Below are 26,604 nucleotides of genomic sequence, written 5' to 3' on the forward strand. Positions count from 1 at the left end.
AGATAGCCGTCAACGTATGACTGTAATTGAGCACAGAAGTACGGTTGTAAGTTGTGGTGGTCATTAAGCAAATCACAATGTGGCTGTGCCTGATTTTACGACCTTTTTTTTTTTTTTTGCTGTGGCCCTTAAGTGAATGTGACAGTTGTAGAGTGAATGCACAGTTGTTAAGTAAATCCATTGTCTGCAATGGGAGAAAAAAAATTTTTTTTTGCTAGAAATGAAGTAAATGCTAATTTTAGTCCTCACATGTACATTAGGTATGGATGTTTATTTACGCTGTGATTGTGTTTCATTCAACTCCTCTATTGGCCTCCTAGAGTCACCACAGGTGGGATTATTTTTAAACTAATTTAAACTAATTATTATTAGTTTAATGAAAAGAAGGACTAGGGGAGACATGATAGCAGTGTTCCAATATCTCAGGGGCTGCCACAAAGAAGAGGGAGTCAAACTATTCTCCAAAGCACCTGAGGGCAGGACAAGAAGCAATGGATGGAAACTAATCAAGGAAAGAAGCAACTTAGAACTAAGGAGAAATTTCCTGACAGTTAGAACAATTAATCCGTGGAACAACTTGCCTCCAGAAGTTCTGAATGCTCCAACACTGGAAGTTTTTAAGAAGATGTTGGATAACCATTTGTCTGAAGTGGTGTAGGGTTTCCTGCCTAAGCAGGGGGTTGGACTAGAAGACCTCCAAGGTCCTTTCCAGATTCTATTCTATTCTATTCTATTCTATTCTATTCTATTCTATTCTATTCTATTCTATGCTATGCTATGCTATGCTATGCTATGCTATGCTATGCTATGCTATGCTATTCCATTCCATTCCATTCCATTCCATTCCATTCCATTCCATTCCATTCCCAACAGTGCAAATATATCTAGGTATGTCTACTTTAGTGGAAAGAAGGATATGATAGCAGTGTTCCAATATTTAAGGGGTTGGTACAAGGAAGAGGGGACCAACCTATTCTCCAAAGCACCAGAAGGCAAGACAAGAAACAAAGGATGGACACTAATCAAGGAGAGAAGCAACCTGGAATTAAAACTTCCTAACAGCGAGAACAATTAAGAAATGGAATGCCTTGTCTCCAGAAGCTGTGGGTGCTCCATCACTGGAGGCTTTTAAGAAGGGATTGGACGACCATTTGTCTGAAATGGTATAGGGCTTCCTGCCTGAGCAGAGGGTTGGACTAGAAGACCTCTAAGGCCCCTTCCAACTCTTGTCATTCTGTTATTCAAATCACGTGCATGTCTTAAAACAACAGAGGGCTGTCTGCAGGTCATTACTGGCCTGCAGTGGTCCATAAAGACCATCTTGACTTTTTTGACCACAGAAACATACTCCTGTACCTTACTGCTGCCCAGCTGACCCTTCGCTTCCTCTGAATGGGTTGCCATGTCGAGCCTTCCATCCCCTTCGGTGCTTCGCAGTTTTCCAGAGGGCTGGAAGATAGAGTTGGGAAACATAGAGAAACGTTTAATAAAAGTTGCATCCTTGCACCCCCGCTAGAGTCTGCCTGCCAGGATCTGCAGAGCCCATTTTGGTGGACGTGCAGACATGTCTTAATCTTGGTTGGGCAAATCAAGAGAGTTTTAGAATATTTCCTGGGAGGGTAATATACATAATATTTCTTATACATAATATTTCTCCCTCTCTTCCTATTTTTCCCACAACAACAACAACAACCCTGTGAGGTGAGTTGGTTTGAGAGAGAGAGTGATTGGCCCAAAGTCATCCAACCAGCTTTTGTGCCTCAGGCAGGACTAGAACTCACCATCTCCTGGTGATTGTCCCAAAGTCACCCAGCTGGCTTTCATACCTAAGGCAAGGCTAGAATTCCCAGGCTCCTGGTGATTGGCCTAGTCACCCAGTGGATTAGGCTGAGAGAGAGTGAGTGGTCCAAAGTTATCCAGCCAGTTTTCATGCCTAAGGCGGGACTAGAACTCATTTTCTCCTGGTGATTGGCGCAAAGTCGCCCAGTTCGCTTTTGTGCCTCAGGCAGGACTAGAACTCACAGTTTCCTGGTGATTGGCCCAAAGTCACCCAGTTGGTTTTCATACCTAAGGCGGGACTAGAACTCATTTTCTCCTGGTGATTGGCGCAAAGTCGCCCAGTTTGCTTTTGTGCCTCAGGCAGGACTAGAACTCACAGTTTCCTGGTGATTGGCCCAAAGTCACCCAGTTGGCTTTCATACCTAAGGCAGGACTAGAACTCCTAGCCTCCTGGTGATTGGCCCAAAGTCATCCAACCAGCTTTTGTGCCTCAGGTGGGAATAGAACTCACAGTCTCCTGGTGATTGGCCCAAAGTCACCCAGTTGGCTTTTGTGCCTCAGGCGGGACTAGAAGTCACAGTCACCCAGTTTCTAACGTGATGTTTTCACCACTACACTAAACTGGCTCTCTTAATATAATTAATTAATGATTTGGATGAATCAATGGAGGGAATGCTTGCAGGGTGCGTGTGTGTCAAAAAAGTTAAGATGGCAGACTCCACTGAAGCCCTGTTTTATTTTATGTCCATTGTACATGCAACATGTTTAAAAAAAAAGCAGTGGGGCTTTTAAACAGATAATGGAGGCCGCTCCTGTCATGGCACTTTGGCCCACACACCTCAGCAGATGCCCAAAATACTTATCACAATGGCAGGTAGCCCAAAGCTAGAGATGCACAGCTATTATTTCTTAAATGCTAATGAGAAAAGAAACATCTCCATCTTAATAAGAGCCATTCGGGCTGGGAGCTAATTAATGAGGGAGATGGTGAGCTCCTCTACATGGGTGGCATAAATCAAGCTTGATTTGCTTGACGCTTGCATATGGATTCCTGAACTTAGCAGGGGTTGGACTAGATGGCCTCAGGAGACTCCTCTCTCTCTCTCTCTCTCCCTCTCTTTCTCTCTCTCTTTCTCCAGACTTCTGAAAGAGGGTCAAGTCATGCATCATACAGCCTGCAGCGGCTGATTCCGCCCTGCTGCATCTGTCCTAATTTTTGAAATAAGACTCTGGAGCACAGGAGGGATTAAGAAATATGAATGAAGTTGTCCTATCAGTGGCCTCCTACAACAAGAGGCCCTTGCTTATATTCCTGTGGGGGAGGCATTTTGTCAAAGGACCAACTCCTCAAATCCAGAGCTGAGCCTGCGAAGAGAGCACAGGTAATCCTCAACTTATAACCACTCGTTTGGAGATCGTTTGAAGTTACAACGGCACTGAAAAAGGGTTTTCGCATTTACAGCTGTAAATGCGCATCCCCATGGTTATGTGATCAAAATTCAGGCATTTGACAACTGGCGTGTATTTGTGACAGTTGCAGTGTCAGGTCATTTACCTTTTGCAACTTTCCGACAAGCCAAGTCAATGGGGAAGCCAGATTCACTTTACAACTGTGTTAACAGCTGCAGTGATTCACTTAACAACTGTGGCAAGAAAGATGCCAAATGGGGCAAAACCAGGGATGAAATGCTCCCGGTTCGGCGGGTGGTTTGGAGAACCGGTAGCAAAAATCCCTGCCCCCCCCCCCCATTGCCCAGCTGAGCCACGCAATCATCAGTGGCTCTTTTTTAATTTTTAAAAGCATTTTTTCTACAATCTCTTTGGCTGAAAAAATGCTTTTAAAAGTAAAAAAAAAGTCTCTGATCATCGCGCGTCTCAGCTGGGATCATCAGAGGCTTTTTTAAAAAGAAGAAAGCCTCTGCCGATCAGGCAAGTCAGCTGGGGTCGTCAGAGGCTTTAAAAGCATTTTTTTTTGCAATCTCTTCAGCCGAAGAGATTGTAGAAAAAATGGTTTTAAAAGTTAAAAAAAAAAGTTGGCCAAGCCCACTCAGTCATATTACACCCCCCCCAAGCCACGCCCACAGAACTGGTAGTAACAAATTTTATATTTCACCTCTGGGCAAAACTCACTTATAACAATTGTCTTCCTTAGCAATGGGAATTTTGGGGTGAACTTTGGTCGCAAGTTGAGGAGTACCTGCATAGCAAAAGTAATTTCTGGTAAAGGGCCTAATTACTTTAGTGATTGCCTGTCTCCCCTCCAGCTAGTCCTCGACCTACAGCTATAATGGAGCCTGCTCATTAGGGTCATAAGTCGTGATGATCGTAAATTGGCTCACCCACATGACGGACATGATTTTACGAACTTTTTTGCGTTAAGCAAATTACAACTGTCATTAAGTGAATCCACAGTCATTAAGCAAACACCTGTTGTCATTAACTAAACCCATTGTTTGCTATGGGCCAGTTTTTGCCGAAAAGAAAAGTAAATGCTGGTTTGGGGCATTAATGTTGTAATGGGGTCGAGTGATCATGAGGGCACTGCAATCTGCTGTATATGTGGGACGGTTGCTGAGCAACCTGAAATGCAGTCACCATGACCACAGGGTGGTTACTCGGCCGTCGGAAGTTTGGAACTGGGTCGTAAGTGCCCCTAGGGCAGGAGTGGGCAAATGTGGCCCTTTTACAACCTGTGGACTTCAACTCCCAAAATTGGGAGCTCCCAAGCTGGCTCAGGAATTCTGGGAGTTGAAGTCCACAGGTCATGAAGGGGCCATATTTGCCCACCCCTGCCCTAGGGAGATTCATCAGAACTTTGGATGGTCACTAAGCAACCAGTCATAAGTCAAGATCTACCTGTAACTTTTTCCTGTCCAATTCAATCCTACAGGGTTGGTGCACTTGGGTTCCTTTGATTAAACAATGTTATCTATTGGGATCCTTCTCTCAGACTTAGACTTAGACATAGAATAACTATATTGTCACTTTGAATTATTGAGTCTGTCATCTGCACCTCTATAACTGTCTGGTTTGGCTCTGCAACCCAACAAGACAGACACAGACTTCAGAGGATAATTAGAACTGCAGAAAAAACAATTACTACCAACCTGCCTTCCATGGAGGTCCTGTATACTGCATGAGTCAAAAAGAGGGCTGTGAAAATATTTACAGACCCCTCGCATCCTGGACATAAATTGTTTCAATTCCTACCCTCAAAACGACGCTTTAGAGCACTGCACTATACAACTAGACACAAGAACAGTTTTTTCCCGAATGCCATCACTCTGCTAAACAAATAATTCCCTCAACATTGTCAAACTATTCACTAAGTCTGCATTACTATTACTATTAATCTTCTCATCGTTCCTATCACCCATCTCCTCCCACTCATGACTGCATGACTGTAACTTGTTGCTGTATCCTTACGATTTATATTGATTGTTTCCTAGTATGATTCGATTGCTTATTTGTACCTCTATGACTATCATTAAGTGTTGCACCTTATGATTCTTGATGAATGTATCTTTTCTTTTATGTACATTGAGAGCATATGCACCAAAGACAAATTCCTTGTACTGTATGTCCAATCACACTTGGCCAATAAAGAATTAATTCTATCTATCTATCTATCTATCTATCTATCTATCTATCTATCTATCTATCATCTATCTATCTATCTATCTATCATCTATCTATCTATCTATCTATCTATCTATCTATCTATCATCTATCTATCTATCTATCTATCTATCTATCTATCTATCATCTATCTATCTATCTATCTATCTATCTATCATCTATCTATCTATCTATCTATCTATCTATCTATCTATCTATCTATCTATCTATCATCTCTCTCTCTCATCTATCTATTAAAACGAAATTTCGTTGCCTACAGCTCTCAAAGTGTCACCACCTCCAATATACACTACATAACCATGACAGAATAAATAAATAAATACAAAATTATGCATATACGCACATATATTATATGACATGGAGAAACAACACAGTCTAGTTCGGATGTGTACATGTACATGGTGAGAAAAACGAATCTTGTGAGTTTACCAGAAGGATGGCATAGGGAACAAAGCTGTTATAGAAATTGGTAGTCCTGCTATAGATACTTTGAAACCTCCTCCCAGAGGGGAGCAACAGAAACAGACTGCAAAATGGGTGTGTGGGGTCTCTAACAATGCTTCGAGTTCTAGTGCTTACAAGTGGTATCCTGAATAACAAAAAGCGAGTTTCCTATAACCGTGATGGCGAACCTATGGCACACGTGCCACAGGTGGCATGCTGAGCCATATCTGTGGGCACGTGAGCATTGCCCTAGGTCAGCTCCAGCGCATGAGCCAGCTGATTTTTGGGCCTTCCGGGCCCACTGGAAGTTGGGAAATTGGCTGTTTCTGGTCTCCAGAGAGCCTCTAGGGGGCTGGGAAAGGCTGTTTTTGCCCTCCCCGGGCTCCAAAAAAGCCTCTGGAGTCTGGGGAGGGTGAAAAACGGACCTACTGGGCCCACCGGTAACCTTTTTGCCGTGGTGTGCCAAAAGTGGGGGAAGCATGGGGGGAGGGGTCGCATGCACATGCACAGGGGGGTGGGACTTGGGAGGCATTGAATTATGGGTATGGGCACACACATGTGCGACACCCCTGCACTCCCCCTGCTTTTGGCACACGACAGCAAAAAGGTTAACCATCACTGTCCTATAATCTTCTCCGCTGTCCTTACCACTCTCTGTATGGACTCTCTATCTGAGCCGCTGATGCCACCAAATCAAACAGTGATGCAGTTTGTTAAAATGCTCTCAGTCGTGCCTCAGTAAAAAGTGGCCAGGATAGAAAGGAGAAAGATGTGCTCTCCTCATCCAAAGCAGGAAATGCAGATGCCGGTTTGAATGCTTCACTAAGGATGACATGTGGAGATACCAGTTCAGATTGTTAGTTATCTGCACCCCCCAAGATACTTAATACTGTTGACCATCTCTACAGCTGCATCCTTGATACTGAGTGTAGTATGACTATGCCGGCTCTTTCTAAAATCTCTGTGGTAGCTCCTGCCTTCTGGAATGAGGTCCAGATGACCTCCACTCTGCTGTTGTTCAGAAGAGCCATGAAGACCTGGCCCTTCACCCAGGCCATAGATGAGGGAGACCGAGATCCCTCACTTCATCGTGCTGGCCATCCTTTATCTTTAATTTTTATTATTGTTATTATAATTTTTTGTGAATTGTTCTGAGCCACCCTGAGTCACTGAAAGTTGGGTGACGTACGTTTAATAAATTGTGTGTCCGTAATCTACAGTTAGGCTCACAATCTAAAACTGGTAGAAACTTAATCGTTCAAGACCCAACTAAGAACTATTAAGGAGCACCTAAGATTTAGATTTAGGGGATGTGGTGGCTCAGTGGCTAAGATGCTGAGCTTGTCGATCAGAAAAGTCGGCAGTTCGGCGGTTCGAATCCCTAGTGCCGCGTAACTGAGTGAGCTCCCATTACTTGTTCCAGCTTCTGTCAACCTAGCAGTTCAAAAGCATGTAAAAATGCAAGTAGAAAAATAGGGGCCACCTTTGGTGGGAAGGTAACAGCGTTCTGTGCGCCTTTGGCATTTAGTCATGCCGGCCACATGATCACGGAGACGTCTTCAGACAGCGCTGGCTCTTCAGCTTAGAAGCGGAGATGAGCACCGCCCCCTAGTCAAGAACAACTAGCATGTATGTGCGAGGGGAACCTTTACCTTTAATATTTAGATGCTTGGGTCAGCCAGATGTTTGAACTGGATTTGACACTTTTATCCACCCACTGAGTCCTTCCGAAGGATCAGAGATAGATAGGCAGATGTTGGTACTTTATGGTGCCAAAGGTATCATCGCAGAATGTCAGCTGTTCCAAGCAAAGCTGACTTTTGCAATTGACCGACGGTGAATTTGTCAATGCCAACGGTGTTTGAGTGGTACTCCCGATGTTATGGGGTTGCACCCCAAGGGGCCTGTTACTATCGGTGCTAACTTTGCTTTCCTTTGCCAGAGTCGTTCTGCTTCTATTTTTTAGGCCTTTGTATTTTCTGACCTTCTTTTTATTATTAGTTGCAGGGGGTTCCATGATCCCATTCCAATTCGATCGTTTCCCCCCACCCTCCCCTTCTTCATACAAATCTCACAGCAGACGCAGGCCAATTTTGGACGCGAGCCAGATCATTCTCTAGCCGTTTGTCTCTCCCACCCCAGCAGTCTCAGATCCCAGCTGCCCAACCTGGCATGGCCACCAACTGCTCTCCATCCTTCGGCTGGCCTATTTTTCATCTCCATGGCAACTGCCTCTTTGTCACTGTATAGGAAATGCAGACAAAGCCCACACTCTCCATTGCCTCCGGGCCAAAGAAAGGAGGGAGGGAACAAATCTGGAATTGCCCTCTCATTATTTGACCCCATTCTCATGCAAGGCAACACCCAGGTCCTTCCAGCCTGGCCTCCCTTCCTTAATTCATCATTTCGTTTCGGATTTCTTCACCACCCTCCCCTCCCCACCTGACCCAACATATTGGAGATACCCTTTGTAAAAGTACAGTAGTCCTGGACTTATGACCTCAACAAAGATCATAACTTCCATTGCTGAGCGAGGCAATTGTTAAATTGTTAAGTGAGTTGCTTTTTTGCCACAGTTAAGCAAATTACTGCAGCTGTTAAGCGAATCACATGGTCATTAAGCAAATCTGGCTTCCCCCATTGATGTTGCTTGTCGGAAGCCAGCTGGGAAGGTCACAAATGGTGTTCACACAACTCCAGCATAATGAAACAGTCATAACTATGAGACAGTTGGCAAGCGCCCGAATTTTGACCACAAGACCTTGGGAATGCTGCAACGATTGTAATGTGAAAAACAGTCATAAGTCAAAATCTCCATTCCCTCCCCACTCCAGGGGAAAGATACTGCAAAATCTCTATTCCCACCCCACTCTGGGGCCAGCCAGAGGTGGTATTTGCAGGTTCTCCAAACTATTCAAAATTTCCACTACCAGTTCTCCAAACTGATCAAAATTTCTGCTACCGGTTCTCCAGAACCTGTCAGAACCTGCTGGATTTCATCCCTGATCTAAACACAATCATACGTGTCCACCTAATTCAGTGATGATGAACCTATGACAAATATGTCAGAGGTGACACATCACATTTTGGGTGACATGCCAGCGATCGCCAACACCCGACAAGAACTATTTTCAAAAGCATGTTCTGTCCTCACATGGTTTTCAGAGACTGCATGAGAACAGGATATGCTCTCACACAACTTCTGGACAATTGATGTTTCTTTATATCATACATAGCACCACATATGATTGGACTGTGTATTTTTAAAGCTAACTAAATCTGTATAGAATTGTTTCTCTTCCATTGGTATTGGAGAGTGTGACATGCTAGTAGAATCAAGTTAGGCGTTTTCCAGACTTCCGATACACTGAGCCCAAAAGGTTTTCCATCACTGATGTGATTCATACAGTGTACTAAGCTTTGACCTTGTCCGATCGTGGTTTTTTTCAATAAATCCAAACAACTTGCTGTAAACATCCTAAGTCATAAAGTATGGTTTAACCATTGCAGCATCAGAGTTTGTAGGACATGCCAGGCCAAAATGTGTCTTATGAAAGTAAAATCGTAATAATTTTATCCCAAGATAGATAAATAGATGAGAGAGAGAGGGAGGGAGAGAGGGAGAGAGAGATGGATGACAAATAGATGACAGATTAGATAGCGAGAGAGAGATATGACAGCTAGATGACAGACTAGATAGATAGATAGATAGAAATAGATGATGGATGACAGATTAGATAGCGAGAGAGAGAGAGAGATGACAGATATAGTTAGAAAGAGAGTGAGAGATGACAGCTAGATGACAGATTAGATAATCTGTGGCCCAGATGTGTCACCCGCAGGCCACACCCACCCCAGTTCCACGAATGGCAAAAATGTCACGAAACATCACGTGATAGCAATGTGACGCCGCAAGTTTGATACTGATGGATTAGATAGATAGATAGATAGATAGATAGATAGATAGATAAAGAGAGAGAGAGAGAGAGAGAGAGGGAAGATAGATATAGATAGATGATAGGTAAATAGAATAGAATAGAATAGAATAGAATAGAATAGAATAGAATAGAATAGAATAGAATAGAATAGAATAACAGAGTTGAGAGGGACCTTGGAGGTCTTCTAGTCCAACCCCCTGCCCAGGCAGGAAACCCTACACCACTTCAGACAAATGGCTATCCAACATCTTTTTTTTTATTTGATTTATATGCTATCTTCTTAAAAATTTTCAGTGTTGGAGCATTCACAACTTCTGCAGGCAAGTTGTTCCACTTATTAATTGTTCTAACTGTCAGGAAATTTATCCTTAATTCTAAATTGCTTCTCTCCTTGATTAGTTTCCACCCATTGCTTCTTGTTCTACCCTCAGATGCTTTGGAGAACAGCTTGACTCCCTCTTCTTTGTGGCAGCCCCTGAGATATTGGAAGACTGCTATCATGTCTCCCCTAGTCCTTCTTTTCATCAAACTAGACATACCCAGTTCCTGCAACCGTTCTTCATATGTTTTAGCCTCCAGTCCCCTAATCATCTTTGTTGCTCTTCTCTGCACTCTTTCTAGAGTCTCAACATCTTTTTACATCATGGCGACCAAAACTGAATGCAATATTCCAAGTGTGGCCTTACCAAGGCATTAATAGATATAATAGATAGATAGATAGATGAGTAAGTGAGAGAGAGAGAGAGAGAGAGAGAGAGGAGAGAAGATAGATATAGATAGATGATAGATAGATAGAGATATGTAGTTAAATGATAGATAGATAGATAGACAGATAGATAGATAGATAGATAGGTAAGATAGAGAGAGAGAGAAAGCGAGAGAAGATAGAGATGGATGGATGGATGGATGGATGGATGGATGGATGGATGGATGACAGATAGATGATAGATTAGATAGAGAGAGATAGAAAGAGAAATGACAGATGACAGATAAATGGAGATAATAGATAGATTGATAGTTAGATACATAGAGAAAGAGAGAGAGAGAGAAATAAAATTCAAGGCAGCAAACACCAAATACAGTCCTACCTACTACATACTTTCCCACAACAACCTCCCTGTGTGACAGAGTGATTGACCCAAAGTCGCCCACCTGGAGTTCACTATGTACTTTAGAAAAAGAATGGTAGCAAGTGTTCTAAAAATAAGCAATTACATTTTCCTCCTTCTGCCCATTTTATTTCAGGCAGTTGAGACAGACCTCCATAATTATGCAATAATTATATAATTCTTTCTTTCCTGGAATTGCCTTCTCTAAAGAATAGCTCTCAGCATAGGTACAGAAGAAATTGGGCAAGCATTTATCCTTGTTCTCCACTTTGGGGAGAATGGGGGGGAAATATGTGTCAAAAAAAAAAAAAAGTCAAAATGGCAGCCACACAGTCAACATCCTGATCCTTTTTCACCCATATGAAATGGAGAAGGCCTCTATCCTGCAACGGCAGCTGCCATCTTGACTTTCGTGACCCTTCCATGCTGACACCACTGTCTCTAGAATAGCATTTCTCAGCTTTCAGATGGGTGGACTCCAACTCCCAGAATTCCCCAGCCAGCTGGCTGGGGAATTCTGGGTGTTGGAGTCCACCCATCTGAAAGCTGCCAGCGTTGGAGACACTGGTCTAGCATGGCTTAGGCCCAGGATAGTTGTCGGACCATCTGCAGCCAGCAACGGCTTCCCATCACCGGTGCGTTCTCACAGGGAGGGCCTTCTCCGGGTGCCGTCGGCTAGACAATGTCGGCTGGCGGCCCCCAGGGGTAGAGCTTTCTATGTGGGCGCACCCACTGTTTGGAATCAACCCCCCCCCCCCCGGGGCTTCGGTTGGCTCCTGACCTTCGCACCTTCCACCGCGAATTAACAACATGGCTGTTCACATCGCCCAGCCTGGACTGAGGGGGTTTTTGATTATTTTAATGGGTTTTAATATATGTTTAAATTATATATTTATACATTTATGTATTTTATGTATGCATATTTATGTATTTTACGTTTTATTCGGTTTGTTTTTATTTGCTGTGAGCTGCCCCTGAGTCCTACGGAGATAGGGCGGCATACAAATTACATTAAATAAATAAATAAATAAATCTTGCTTGCTTCTTACCGGCTGTTCCGAAGGTTGCACTTTATCCTGAGCTTCCATCAGCTCTTTGTCGATCTGTTCCAGACGAGATGCCCGGATCTGCAAATTTTAAAATAAAACGTGGCATTAGAATTCATTCCTCTTATGAGTGGTACGGTGACCTAGAGGGGGAGTTCTCGCCTCACAATCAGGAGGCTGTGAGTTCGATCCTAGGTAGAGGCAGATATTTCTCTGTCTGAGCACAATGAGAATATATCTGCTCAATTTAACTCCTCATTGGCGACAGGAAGGGCATCCGGCCAGTAAACACTCAGCTCCATTCAGTTGCCCAGACTCCACCCGGCAAGAGATTATGGGGTCATTAAAAGAAGATGATGATTAGAAGTCCTTCCTCTTCTCCCAAGAGATGAGCCCTACCATAGGATGGTCGGTTGGTACTGTTCAGGAAACCTTTTTCAGGTGAGGGGGAAGACACCCTTTTAAAACATGACTATTTTTATGTGTGGGGAATATCTACAGTTAGATTCACAGTCTAAGATGGATGGGGGCTTAATCGTTCATTGCCTTTTGCAACAAGCGTGCAAAATGGGTGGAGCATTTGACACCCTTAAAAACGGAGCTGGGTTTTCAGTGTGCAATCATGGCCACCATCCAGGGGTGGGCTTCAAAAATTTTAGCAACGGGTTCTCTGCCTGGTTGCTGGGTGGGCGTGGCCACGGTGGGTGTGGCCTAGTCGGCCTTCTGCACCACGGTGGGGGGGATTGACCTCCCCGGGCTCTGGAGGCTTTCCTCGAGCCTCCGCAAAGGGCGAAAAAGGCCTCCCTAGGCTCCAGAGGCCCTCTGGAGGCTGGAAACGGGCTTGTTTCCGGCCTTCCCAAACTTCCGGTAGGCTGGTTTTTCGCCCTCCCCAAGCCTCTGCGTGTGCCCTGCACTTACCTGCATCCAAAACGGGCCGTGTGGGGACTCCGGGGAAGGGAGGGGAGGGGTGAGTGGGGCCATCCAGGAGTGGGATTTGGGGGTTCTCCGAACTGCACAGAATCTTAGCTAGAGGTTTTCCCGAACCCCTGCAAATCCCCAGCAGCCCACCCCTGCCACCATCTGATCTCCACTGTAGATGCCCCCGTCCTGCAAGCTGCTTGGGAAAGTAGGAGAACTTATCAAGAAGAGATCCAACCTAGAAATAAGGGGGAATTTCCTGTCAGTGAGAGCAATTAACCAGTGGAATGGCTTGTTTCCAGAAGTTGTGGACGCTCCAACAATGGAGGTTTTCAAGAAGAGATTGGACAGCCATTTGTCTAGAATGGCATACAGGTAGTCTTCAACTTATGACCACCACTGAGCCCCAAAATTTCTGTTGCTAAGCGAGATACTTGATAGTTGTGAAGGTGTCCCATTTTACGACCTTTCTTGCCCCAATTGTTAAGTGAATCTGGCTTCCCCACTGGCTTTGCTTGTCAGAAGGTCGCAAAAGGGGATCAAGTGACCCCGGGATGCTGCAACCAACCGTCATAAATATGAAGCAGTTGCCAAGCATCTGAATTTTGATCATGTGACCACGGTGTGGCTGCAATGGTCCTAAGTGTGAAAAATGGTCATAAGTCAGTTTTTTTCAGTGCTGTTGTAACTTCGAATGGTCACTAAACAAATAATTGTGAGTCAAGGACTACCTGTAGAGTCTCCTCCTTGAGAAGGGGGCTGGACTTAAGGTCTTTAAGTGTCACTGCGTTTTTGTATTTACCAGCTGAGCTCATTATTTCTGGACCGTCAGACTTTCCGTAGCTTGCCAAAATTCTTATCAGTAAGCTAACTACGCACATCCGCATTCCTTTCTTTCTACTTCACACTTTTCTTTGTTCTCTTGCCAGAGAAGTCCGGCTGCTGAGAAGTAGCCGCTAGGAACTTTTCAAAATGTAACATTTTAATTATTTAGACTAGTAAGATGTTTTATTTTCTTCTTTACAATAAATATGAGTTTAATTAGAAGATGTATTCTGGTTTTATTTTATCAAAAGTATACGCAAGGAAAATGCCACGATCCAGGCAATTACCCCAGGAAGGTAACGGGGCTCATTGCCTCTGACATTAAGGTCCCATCCAGATCTATTATTCTGTATTATTATTCCTCCTCCTCCTCCCCTTCCTCCTTCCCAGGGGTGGAATTCAAATTTTTTTACTACCGGTTCTGTGGGCGTGGCTTGGTGGGCGTGGCAGGGGAAGGATACTGCAAAATCTCCATTCCCTCCCCATTCCTGAGGAAAGGATACTGCAAAATCTCCATTCCCTCCCCATTCCTGAGGGAAGGGTATTGCAAAATCTCCATTCCCACTCCATTCTGGGGCCAGCCAGAGGTGGTATTTGCAAGTTCTCCGAACTACTTAAAATTTCCGCTACCGGTTCTCCAGAACCTGCTGAATTTCACCCCTGCTCCTCCCCTTCCTCCTTTTCTTCCATCTCCTCCTTACCTGGGCTCTTTGTACCATTTCATCAGTCGTCCCAAAGCGCTCCTCCATGAGTGTCCGGATGTGTTGGGCTTCGAATTCCAGCTGCTGACGGATCAGGTCCATCTGCATTGAAAACTGGGGGAGACAGAAAAGAAGTAAGTAAGAGAGTGATAAGCAGAGAGATGCCCCCTCTGCTTATCACTCCCTTCTGCGTCTTTCCTCCTTCCCAAAATTTAAGGGCCCGAATTTGAGATAAAGGAATGTTGAAGATGTAGCTGAGATATACTTAGGAAAAATGACCACCTAGGCCAGGAAATTGGAACAGGCAAGTCTAGTAAAAGTGATGGAGTTGGCAGGGATTGTAACAGTGAAAGAAAAGCATTTATCCAGTTTGGTTTCAGCTTGGAAACTGCTTCTGGACCTTTTGCTCAAAACTGAAAAAAAACCAAAATTTTGGTTTTAGGTTTTGATGATTAGAACAGGGGTCTGGCTGAGGAATTCTGGGAGTTGAAGTCCATAAATCTTAAAGTTGCTAAGGTTGGAGACCCCTGGATTAGAATGATTTTGTTATTATAGAAATAGCTTGAAATGTTGTATTTTCACAAAGCAAATGGCTGAGGTTGTATTTTTGGGGGGTGGGTGGGTAATTTTACTGCACTGAAAAAAGTCAGAAGGTACCACTTTTTCCCTCTCTGCACTATTTCTCTTTCTTTCTTTCTTTGTTTTCTGTATTTTGATTTTATAATGAAATATTATAATAGAAAAAGAAAGAACAGGTAGCACAAGTTAAAGATGTCAGAAAGAATAAAGCAAGAACTGAAGACAATTTAATTAAGGATGTAGAGATTTATACAACACAATCACACAGATGCTTGAAACAAAGGTTTTACAACAGTGCAAAGCTTGTGTTGTAATTCCTATTGTGGAATCCCTCTCCTTATACCATCCCAGATATGGGCCTGCGCACCAGGGACTAGAAACATGAGAAACCTTGCCTTAACCTTGAGCCTGACCTGCCACCATGCAGCCTGGAAACTCACCGTCTCCACGTGGGGCAGTTCATCCAGCCGCTTAGAGAGACTTTGCAGTTGAGTATAATACCAGAGTTTCTCCTTTTCTTCCTTTTCAATCTCACTCAACAGAAAACATCTAAGAGGAAGGAAAGACAGCAATGAGAGAAGGAAGGAAGGAAGGACAGAAACAAAAAAGGGGGGAAGAAAAGGAAAAAATGGTAAACAGAAGAGGAAGAAAGGAAAGATAGAGGAAGGAAGGGAGGGAGGGAGGAGAGAAGTTACAAAATAGAAAAAGAAATGGAGAAAGGAAAGGAAAGGAAAGGAAAGGAAAGGAAAGGAAAGGAAAGGAAAGGAAAGGAAAGGAAAGGAAAGGAAAGGAAAGCCATATAGATCCTGGGAGGAAGAGAAAAGAGGAAAGTTGGCTTACAATTGTACATTGAAAAGCAAAAAGAGGAGGGAGGGGAAGAAGGAAGAGAGAGAAGGGAGTCTTTATAACTACGGACAGAAACAAATATGAATTTGGCTGAAGAAAAAAAAACAAGAAAGAAACTGAAGGTTCTTTTCCTCCGCACATGGACATCCAGCTGGATTCTAGCAACATGTTAAAAGAAAGATTGGCTCCCCTTGAATTCATGAAGAATTCATCTTTGTGAGAAGAAGAAGAGGAAGAAGAGGAGGAGGAGGAGGAGGAAGAAGAAGTGGAGGAAGAGGAGGAAGGGAAGAGGAAGGAGAAAGAGAAGGAGAAGAAGGAGGAGGAGGAGGAGGAGGAGGAGGAGGAGGAGGAGGAGGAGGAGGAGGAGGAGACAAACATGACATTCATTCCTGTCCCCCTAAGAGTTCCAACAACTTCACCTCTCCCTGTCCAGCTCCTCCAAGAGACGAATGGTGGCCCGACCCAGATCTCCCATGCTGTCCTTCCTTTGGAGAGGGGCCGAATGGGACAGGCTGTGCTCCGGGCTGTGATCCTGGCATACCGGCTCAGGAAGCAGGGCTGGAGGGTGGAATTTCAGATTGTACAAACTGGTGATGTCCATCTGCAGGGCTGAAGGAAGAGGGAAAGACGATGAAAGGACACCAGGAGGTTAGTTTAAGCCACCAGACACCTTCCCCCCATCTCCCAACTCCTCAATTTACTGTGTTTCCCCCCAAATAAAACCGGGTCTTATATTAATTTTTGCTCCAAAAGACGAATTAGGGCAGTGATGGCAAACCTATGCCACAGGTGACACATGGAGCCATATTGGTGGGTACCCGAGCATTGCCCTAGCTCAGCTTCAGCGATTTTTGGGCCTTCCAGGCCCATTGGAAGTCGGGAAACAGGCTGTTTCCGGCCTCCGGAAGGCCTCCGGGGGGATGGGGAAGGCTTGTTTTTTGCTCTCCCCAGGCTCCAGAGGCTTTCTAGGAGCCTGGGGAGGGTGAAAATGGCCTTTCCCACCCTGCCGGAGGCCCTCCAAAAGCCGGAAATGGCCTGTTTGCTGACTTCCGGAAGTCGTGAAATGAGCCGTTTCCAGCCTCCGGAGGTTCTCCAGGGGGAGAGGCCATTTTCGCCCTCCCCAGGCTCCTAGAAAGACTCTGGAGCCTGGGGAGAGCGAAAAATGGGCCTACCGGGCCCACTGTGCCATTGCGTGCCAAAAGCAGAGGGAGGGTGGGGGAGTTGCATGCACATGTGCGGGGCACATTGAATTATGGGTGTGGACATGCACGCACGCGCGTGACACACACACACACACACACACACACGGTGCGATCCTCGCTTTTGGCAAACGATGGCAAAAAGGTTAGCCATCACTGCATTAGGTCTTATTTTCTGGTTAGATCTTATTTTTGGGGAAATACGATACTAAATGCATCCATCTGGCTGACAATCTTAACTGGGGCTTATATTTGGGGTAGGGCTTATATTATGAGCATCCTGAAAAACCATGCTAGGGCTTATTTTCCAGTGAGGTCTTATTTTCGGGGAAACAGGGTACAACCATTCATTTAGCAACATTCGAAGTTACGACGACACTGAAAAAAAGTGACTTATGACCGGTTTTCACACTTACGGCCCTTGCAGCATCCCTGTGGCCACATGATCCAAAATTCAGGTAAGTGGCTCATTTTTATGACAGTTGCAATGCCTTGGGCTCATGTAAATCACCCTTGGTAACTTTCAGACAAACTCAATGGGGGTGGCCAGATTCGCTTAATGACCGCAAGACTCACTTAACAATTGCAGTGGGATGCAACTCCCTTAACAACTCGTTATACTCTCCTCCCTTCCTCCCTTTTCTTCTTTTTCCTTCCCTCTTCCTTCTCCTTTCTTCTTCCTTCTCCTCTTTCCTTATTTTTCCTTCCTTGCCCTCTTCCTATCTTCCCTTCTTTTTCTTTGTCTTTCCTCTTTCCCTTTCTCCTTTCCTGTCCCTTCTTGCGTGCTCAAATGCAAAAGGGGAAACATTTCTCCTTTTGCTGTGTTTTTAGTTTGTTTTGATAGCCCTTTGCCAGCAAAAACGGAGCTTCGGGAGGTGGGGCTGCACACTGTTTCCAGGCTGGCCATGCAGGCCAGATCTAAGCACCCCGTGGGCCAGATGAGGCCCACACGAGTTTTGACACCCCTTGCTCTAGTGCATTGTTTCTCAACCTTGGCAACTTTAAGATGTGTGGACTTCAACTCCCAGAATTCCCCAGCCAGCTGGCTGGGGAATTCTGGGAGTTGAAGTCCACACATCTTAAAGTTGCCACGGCTGAGGAACACTACCGTACTCGATTGTTTTTGGACTTAGCTTGGTCTAGGATCAGCAGTGGGTTTCACATATTCTTACCACCGGTTCGCCCAAACCGGTCTGAACTGGCTGAATACGACCTCTGTCTAGGATGCTCCCAGTTTCCCAATTGGAACCATGGCGAAGTCTGTCCATGTGATGTGCAGTTAAGGAATTTTCATCATAACTTCTGACTTGAAGTTAATCTTTAGGATATAAACCCAGGGGTGAAATCTACTTACCTTCCCAACTGGTTCAGAAGTGCATGTGCCGCATCCCGTGCGCGCTTGGACCCTCTGTGCTTGCGCAAACCCTTCTGCGCATGCACAGAGGGTAAAAAACAGGTTACTTCTTGGTTAAAACCAGGAAGTAATGAAGACCGGGCGGGTGGGCGGAGCCTCGCGCTGCCATCGCTACCGGTTCTCCGAACCACCGGCCGCCATCGCTACCAGTTCTCCGAACCACCGGCCGCCATCGCTATCATTTCTCCGAACCACCGGTCGCCATCGCTACCGGTTCGCCGAACCACCGGCCGCCATCGCTATCAGTTCTCCGAACCACCAGTCGCCATCGCTACCGGTTCGATTGAACCGGACTGAACTGGGAGCATTTCACCCCTGTATAAACCTCTCACTCACCTTTTAGCTGGTCTAAAACCTCCATTTGTCCTGAAGACACCATAACCTTGGCTTCCTGTTCCAGTTTGCCCTGCAGATGCTTCAAAACCACCTGGGGGAGAAGGGAAGAATTAAAAATAAAATACAAGAAAGCGAGAACAAGAAAGCGATCAGAATGAAGCTCAGAGAACTTTTTGTCCTCATTCTTTGCACAGCTTTCGCTCTTGTGACGAGATAATCCCTAAATGTGGGCAAAAGAGCCTTGATAGTACAGGGGTTTAGTGCACCCTGTTATTAACACAGCTGCCTGCAATTTCTGCTGGTTTGAATCTCTCCAAGGCTCAAGGTTGACTCAGCCTTCCATCCTTTCTAAGGTAGGTGAAATGAGGGCCCAGTTTGTGGGGGCAATAAGCTGACTTTGTATAAAATATACAAAAGAATGAAGGCTATTGCTTAACGCATTGTAAGCCGCCCTGAGTCTCCGGAGAAGGGCGGCATATAAATCAAATTAAAAAAAAAATCTTTATTATCCTTTGCTCGGCGTGATTGCGCACGGAGACTCTTTGGGGCTGTTTTTTATTCATTGTTTAAGCTTCTAAATGGATTTTTAAAAATCAAAACACGGTGGGGGAGCCCCTGCAGCATGGTCTTATTATCCACCTGTTACTCATCCCTAACAAATTGCATTTTCGTTCTGACATACTAAAGAAGTATATTTGGAAATATTTCTTATCCCTTAAATAGAAGGGATAAGAGTGGGGGAGCAAGACTTGTTAGTAATAAAGAGTATAAGGAGTCTGGATAGCTCAGCAGACTAATGTATTGTAATTTAACTCCAGCTGTCTGTAATTACTGTAAGTTTGAATCTCACCAGGCTCAAAGTTGACTCAGCCTTCCATCCTTTCTAAGGTAGGTAAAATGAGGACCCGGATTGTGGGGGCAATAAGCTGACTTTGTATAAATATACAAAAGAATGAAGGCTATTGCTTAACGCACTGTAAGCTGCCCTGAGTCTCCGGAGAAGGGCGGCATATAAATAAAATTTAAAAAAAAAAAAAAAAGTAAAAGCTTTCTTGTTGCAAAATTCAGTGTCCAGGGTTAAAGTTCTAATTTGCTGGGCTACAATATTAATTAATGTATTGATTAGTCAATTGATCGTATCAAGGCAGGCAGACAGTCACATCTGGAAGGCAGTGGTGGGTTTCAAAGATTTTTACTACCGGTTCTGTGGGTGTGGCTTGGTGGGCGTGGCTTGGTGGGCGTGATAGAGGAAGGATACTGTAAAACCCCCATTTCCACCCCACTCCAGGGGAAGGTTACTGCAAAATCCCCATTTCCTTCTGATCAGCTGGGACTCAGGAGGCAGAAAATAGATGGGGATGGGGCCAGTCAGAATTTTTACTACCAGTTCTCCGAACTACTCAAAATTTCCGCTACTGGTTCTCCAGAACTGGTCAGCGTCTGCTGAAACCCACCTCTGCTGGAAGGTATAATGCAGTATTTCTCTACCTCAATAACTTTAAGACTTATATACTGCTTCACAGTGCTTCACAGCTCTCTCTAAGCGGTTTACAGAGTCAGCCTATTGCCCCCAACAATCTGGGTCCTCATTTTCCCACCTCGGAAGGATGGAAGGCTGAGTCAACCTTGAGTCTGATAAGAATTGAACTGCCAAAGTGCAGGCAGCCGGCAGTCAGCAGAAGTAGCCTGTAATACTGCACTCTAAGCATTGCACCACCGTGGCTCATATAGATTGAATTTTGGGCACACTACAAGTTCAGTTAATCTTCCATTCTCTTTCTGACAATAGCTGATCAGCAAGAGTCTGTGGAGATGGGTAGCCAATAAATTTTAATAATGAGAACAATAAATTCCCCAAACAATCCAATTTTTATGTCCTCGAACATTTCACTGAGGAAAAACAAAGCATTATTCTTAACATGTCTATTTTTATTGCAAGAATTCCTGTGGGCCGAGAATTGAAGAGCCTTCCCTCAAGCTTAGATATTATGCAAAACATCATCCTGCTATTATTATTGTTATCATCATAGTCTCTGAACAGTTAAAAAAAAATCTAGTGAAATGACTTCAGTTGGTTTTTGTGTTTTTTTGTCTGCAAGGAGAGATCAAGAGTCAAGATGGATGTGGGCTTCCGGTTTGTTCTTCGTAGCCACCAGACGGTCTCTTGGGACCGCCAGCCCCTTCGCCTGTAAAGAGCCGCCTGTACAGCGCAAAGGCGGCTCGAAAAACCCCATTTCCAGGAGGAAATGTGGGATAGAGCAGGTGAGTGCAGGTAGAGCTCTCCGTAGCCCCCAGGGGTTTTTTTTTTTACTCTTGGGGGCGGGCGGAGGAAGCTCCCTATAGCACTCGCCGCCCGCTCCGGGCGTTGGGAGACTTCTGCCTTTTTGCAGAACAAGGCTACGAAGACAAGCCTTTTAAGATATTTAACAGATTAACTAAAGATGATGAGATTTGGATTTGGATCTGTGACCCTAAATTGCAAGTATTAATACTTATTTTACAAAGGATATTCAACAAAGTAAAAAAGACCTTTTAAAATGGCGATTGCCGAAACTGGAGCAGGGAAGCTGAAAAGAGAAAGTCCTTCCGTTTCTTATTAAGTTACAAAATAGCAGAATAAATGCTCCTGCTTACATTTGAAGGGATTTGAGCTGGATCTGTGACCTCGAATTGCAAGTATTTCACTTATTTTATAACAATTATTGAAGAAGGAAAAGGAAAAGGAAAAAAGAATCTTTAAAAAGGGCGACTGCCGAGGCTTGAGAAGGGGCTGAAAGGGAGAGTCCTTCCGTTTCTTATTGAGATACAAAGTAGCTGAATAAATATTTTTGGCTACACTTTAAAATAAAGCTCTACTTTTGTGTTTTTTCTTTTCCTGGAGATTTGATATTCATCTTGGTTGGAAAGAGGTTTTTTTTTTCTCTGCTGCCTCTCTTTTCTTTTTAAGAAAAATAGTTTGTCTGTGTTGAAACATGGCATTAAAGTTGGACAAACAAGCAATGGGGGGGGATTCCCCCATTAACAAACTACGTGACCAAGTTTTAAAGCTCCAGTCTCAGAAAACCGATTTTAATATAATTGAATTTCTTTTGGAGGAGATTGTAAGAAGGGATGAGATTGTGAATCAGAACTTTGAAAAATTTAAGCAGGAAATTAAAGAATTAGTGCAATTAAAGTTTGATATTTTGAATCGAAAGATTATTAAAATGGCTAATGATCTTGTAGGATTTATGACTAAGTTGGATGAAAATACTAACTTATTAGAGTCTAAAGTGGAAGAAATTGAGGACAATTTGGATAATAAAATACAAAAAATTGAAAATGATTTGACAAATACTCAAGACAATAGCTCAGAAGAAAAATCTAAAATGGAGGTTGAACAAAAGTCTTGTAATGTAGAAAACTTACAACAACGGATTGAAAGAGAGGTCTTAATGATGCATTATAATTTTACAGAATATGCGATCAGACTCAGAGGTTTACAGGAAAATAACAGAGATGACTTAAGGAAAATATCTTCTGAAATTCTGGCTGGGATTTTAAAGGTTCAACCTGGGGAAGTGTTTTGTAGGATTGATAGAGTGTACAGAATAAACTCCTGGATTGCAAAGCAAAGGCAATTGCCTAGAGATGTGGTGATTTATTTTACAGACAAGGAAATTAGGAATAAAATTGTGCAAAATTCCTTCAATTCTACTTTGCAATTGTATGGAAGGAAGATATGGATCTACAAAGAGCTTCCCCCCAAGATGTTAATGGAAAGGAAGAAATTTGGTTTTCTGGTGACTGAGTTAAAATACAGAAATATTCCATTTAGGTGGAATGCCCCAGTTGGCATAATATTGAGATATCAAGGAGAAAGATACCAATTAGATACTGTTGAAAAAGCGGAAGAATTTTATCAAAAAATTTTGAAAATGAACTTAACATCTATAGGCACAATACAGGATAAGCAGAAGGAGTTGGAAATAAAGGGAAAACATCGAATTACAGAGGTTGTGGTAGACAAACTGTCTTTGGATTCTCTTGATACTCCAGCTGGATTATCTACAAATATGAGAGAAGCGGCATCTGATTTCAACGTGATGATCCAACAAGATCAGTTTATAAAGCAGAATGAAAACCGATCAGTTGATATACAACTTGTAGAAAGGAAAACAGGATGGAAATCAAACCCACAAAAAGAAAAGAAAAAAAAAAGAAATAGGTCTCATAAAAACAGAAATTTCTAAACTAAGCAACGGTGAAGCCAGTGATTTTAAAAAAAATGAATGAATATGTGAAAAGATAGTGGAGGCGAAGTATTGGTTAATATCATCCTGAGGACAGTGACAGACCTCTGCAATGCCGTAATTTTGGGATGTGAAAAGAGCCTTAATCTGTTGGATTTGAATTATCTATTTTGGATTTCTTTTCTTGTACTGATAAATATATTATAATTATTCTGAGCTACAAGGCAAGAGAGTTACGTTGGGGCATGCAGAAGATCTGGTTGTTACCCATTACGATGATGGGAATTAATAATCCTGATGAAAGCCACAATTACAACTATATGGAATACAATTATAATGTCACTCGGGTGGTTGTTTTTATTTTTATATATATATGAGGATATTCATTACTGATGGGGGCAGATGAAGACTGAAGACTTTGAACAAACTGTTGCACCAGGATGCTATGTTACCCAATTATGGATGGGGGACTCAACAATCTAGTGGAAAGACATCAAAGAAGATATTATATGGATTATAAATTTAAAGTTATTGTCTTTTTTTTTAAAATAATGGAATATATGTATATATATATATATATTAGTAGAGTGGGCAGATATTAAGAATTGAATTGTTGTGTATGGTAATTTTGTAGGAAAGTGGGTGGAAATATGTTAGTCTACTGATGGATTAGCTTAAGAAAAGGGATGTTTAAGTGATATATTTAGGGTAGTGGAGGAAATGGACAGAGTTGAATAAATGTTAAATTAGGACTTATGTGGAAGGCTGCTTTGAAATGTTATATTAATATACACAAAGAATAAATGTTAAAGTAGGATTTATTATACAGTCTTAAAGTGGAAGGTTGTTTTGAAATGTTGTAACAATACATAGATATAAGTTTTGGGGAGGACAAAAAGGGTAGATTATTGCTAAATTGGGGGTTATAATAATATTATGCTAAACTAGAAGTTATCATACAATGTTATAGCAGACTGCTTTTTTTTTTTTTTTTTGAAATGTATGGTAAAAGGGGAAAGTAACAATATTAATAATATTTTTAGTAAGTAAGGGTCAGTATATAGAGGAGAGAGTAAGGCGATGGTAAAATATTATGTAATCTGTTATGAATTAGGTTTTTGGTGTGAAGAAGTCACGGGGGGATGGGTGGCGAGGGGGGGTTAGGGAGGAGGGGGGGAAGGAAAAAAGGGGAAAAATTTGTATTTGAAAACTTTTTCAATAAAAAAAAAAAAGAGTCAAGATGGATGTGGATACAGATTTTAAAGATCAGTACAGATAGTTCTTGACTTACAACCAGTGATGAAATCCAAATTTTTTTACTACCGGTTCTGTGGGCGTGGCTTAGTGGGCATGGTGTGGCTTGGTGGGCATGGCTTGGTGGGCGTGGCAGGGGAAGGATATGCAAAATCTCCATTCCCACCCCACTCTGGGACCAGCCATGTCACTGCGTTTTTGTATTTACCAGCTGAGCTCTCATTTGTGGACTTTCAGACTTACCGTAGCTTGCCAAGTTTCTTATCAGTAAGCTAACTGCGCATGTCTACATTCCTTCACTTTTCTTCTACTCTTTCTTTGTTCTCCTGCCAGGAGAGGTCTGGCCAAGAAGAGGTGGCTGGGATCTTTGCCAAAATGTAACTAATTTAGATAGTGAGATGTTTTATTTTCTTTACAATAAATATGAGTTTAATTAGAAAATGTATTTCGGTTTATTTCTCAAAGTATACACAAGGAAAACGCCACAATCCAACTCTAATTGAGGGCAATTACCCCAGGAAGGTAACGGGGCTGATTGCCACTCTGACAAGCCAGAGGTGGAGATTGTGAGTCCTGCCTTAGCCATGAAAGCTGGCTGGGTGACTTTGGGCCAATCACCAGGAGATTGTGAGTTCTAATCCCGCTTTAGCCATGAAAGTCAGCTGGGTGACTTTGGGCCAATCACCAGGAGATTGTGAGTTCTAGTCCCGCCTTAGCCATGAAAGGTGGCTGGGTAACCTTGTGCCAGTCATGCTCTCTCAGCCCAGCCCACCTTACAGGATTGTTGTTGTTGTTAGGAAAATAGGAAAAAGGCAAGTGTGCTGGATATGTTCACCATCTTGAATTATTTGTAAAAATAATAACGTGGGATACAAATAAATAAATAGGGCCCATAGCAAATAATGGGTTAGTTGAATGACCATGGCGTTCACCTTATAATCGCCACATTTACTTAAAGGCTGCTGCAAAAAAAAGGTCATAAAAATAATCTAGTCATATAGTGTCCTGCTTTGTGACCTTCACAACTAATGGGCAGGCTCTATTGCGGTCATAAATAGAGGACTATCTGTATATACATTATATACAATATATTAATATACGGTATAGATATAGTCTGTGTAGTGTTAGTTTTACTAAGAAAATGCAGTAGAATTAGGGAAAGCAGCAGATTGTCTCTCATAAAGATTCTGCAACCAAACTGTAATAGAGATGTTGTCATTATAGATCGATAAATGGAAATTAAGCTTTTAAGCTTTTACAGATGAATAATGAAGGGAGCTAAATGGATTTCGTTGTTTTCCTTTTTGTCCTCCTGCAGAAAGCACGTTTCTGTATTGCACAGGTCATCTTAAATCCTTATGCTTCTTGGTTGTTGAGATTTACTCCTGAACAAATCTGCATGAGCTGCATTCTAGTGATTGCAATATCTTTCTATTCACATCTTTTGTCATTTAAAAAAAAAATATTGGGTAATCCTCATTGCATTTTGTTGTAGTAGCCATACTTATCGTCAGTGTTTAAAGAGATCGTAGCATTGGTTGGAACGGAAGGATGGTCATTGGCCTGTCTGTGGACTTCAACTCCCAGAATTCTCTTAAGAGATCCCATGATCAGCTATGCATTAAATACATACACTTTTGAGACCAGAGGCAACATTTCCCACTCTTGAGTTTAAAATTTCATTTTCTGAAATCATTTTATACTTGTGTTACCATAACTGCAATTCCTCACAAGGACAGAAAGAGGGAGGGAGGGAGGGAGGGAGGGAGGGGGGGGCAGGGAGCGAGAGTGGGAGGGAGAGAGAGAGAGAGAGATGGATGGATGACGGATAGATGACAGGTGAGAGAGAGGGAGAGAGGAAGAGTGGGAGGGAGAGAGAGAGAGAGAGAGATGGATGGATAACGGATAGATGACAGGTGAGAGAGAGACACACACACACACACACACACATACACACAGAGAGATGGATGACAGATGAGAGATAGATTAGATAGATCAGTGTTGGCAAATCTTTTTGGCACTGAGTGCCAAAACAGGAGTGGGGCACATGCGCGCCCTGGGAAAATGATCTGGTTTCCAGCACATGCACGTACCTCGGCCAGAAACTGGAAGACCAGGTGGAAACCGAAAGATCATCTTCCTGGTGCACGCATGCAGGTAGCTGCTCTTCTGATTTGCAGCAGTCCTGCGTGTGTGAACACCAGCTGGCCGGTGCGACAGAACCCGGAAGAGCAACGGGTGATGGCTCGCGTGCCTGGAGAGATGGCTCTGCATGCCACTTCCGGCAAACATGCCATAAGTTCACCATCACGGAGATAGATAGATAGATAGATAGATAGATAGAT

The 26,604-nt window shown here is 43.3% G+C and overlaps 1 protein-coding gene across 1 annotated transcript in view; it reads right to left on the minus strand.

The window, feature by feature from the left end:
- Positions 1-26,604, minus strand: part of APC2 (APC regulator of WNT signaling pathway 2) — a 54,022-nt gene that overhangs the window by 21,291 nt on the left and 6,127 nt on the right. The window contains exons 2-7 of the mRNA XM_070931848.1: positions 18,774-18,864; positions 16,244-16,433; positions 15,419-15,527; positions 14,400-14,513; positions 11,959-12,036; positions 1,357-1,449 (exon numbers count right to left, since the gene is read on the minus strand). Coding sequence (XP_070787949.1) covers positions 1,357-1,449; positions 11,959-12,036; positions 14,400-14,513; positions 15,419-15,527; positions 16,244-16,433; positions 18,774-18,864 — 675 coding nt within the window. The remainder of the gene's footprint in view (positions 1-1,356; positions 1,450-11,958; positions 12,037-14,399; positions 14,514-15,418; positions 15,528-16,243; positions 16,434-18,773; positions 18,865-26,604) is intronic.

The sequence above is a fragment of the Pituophis catenifer genome, unplaced genomic scaffold (genome assembly GCF_029215685.1).
Source record: "Pituophis catenifer annectens isolate HBS135680 unplaced genomic scaffold, rPitCat1.0.hap2 SCAF_1, whole genome shotgun sequence".
In the NCBI taxonomy this organism is placed as follows: Eukaryota; Metazoa; Chordata; class Lepidosauria; order Squamata; family Colubridae; genus Pituophis; species Pituophis catenifer.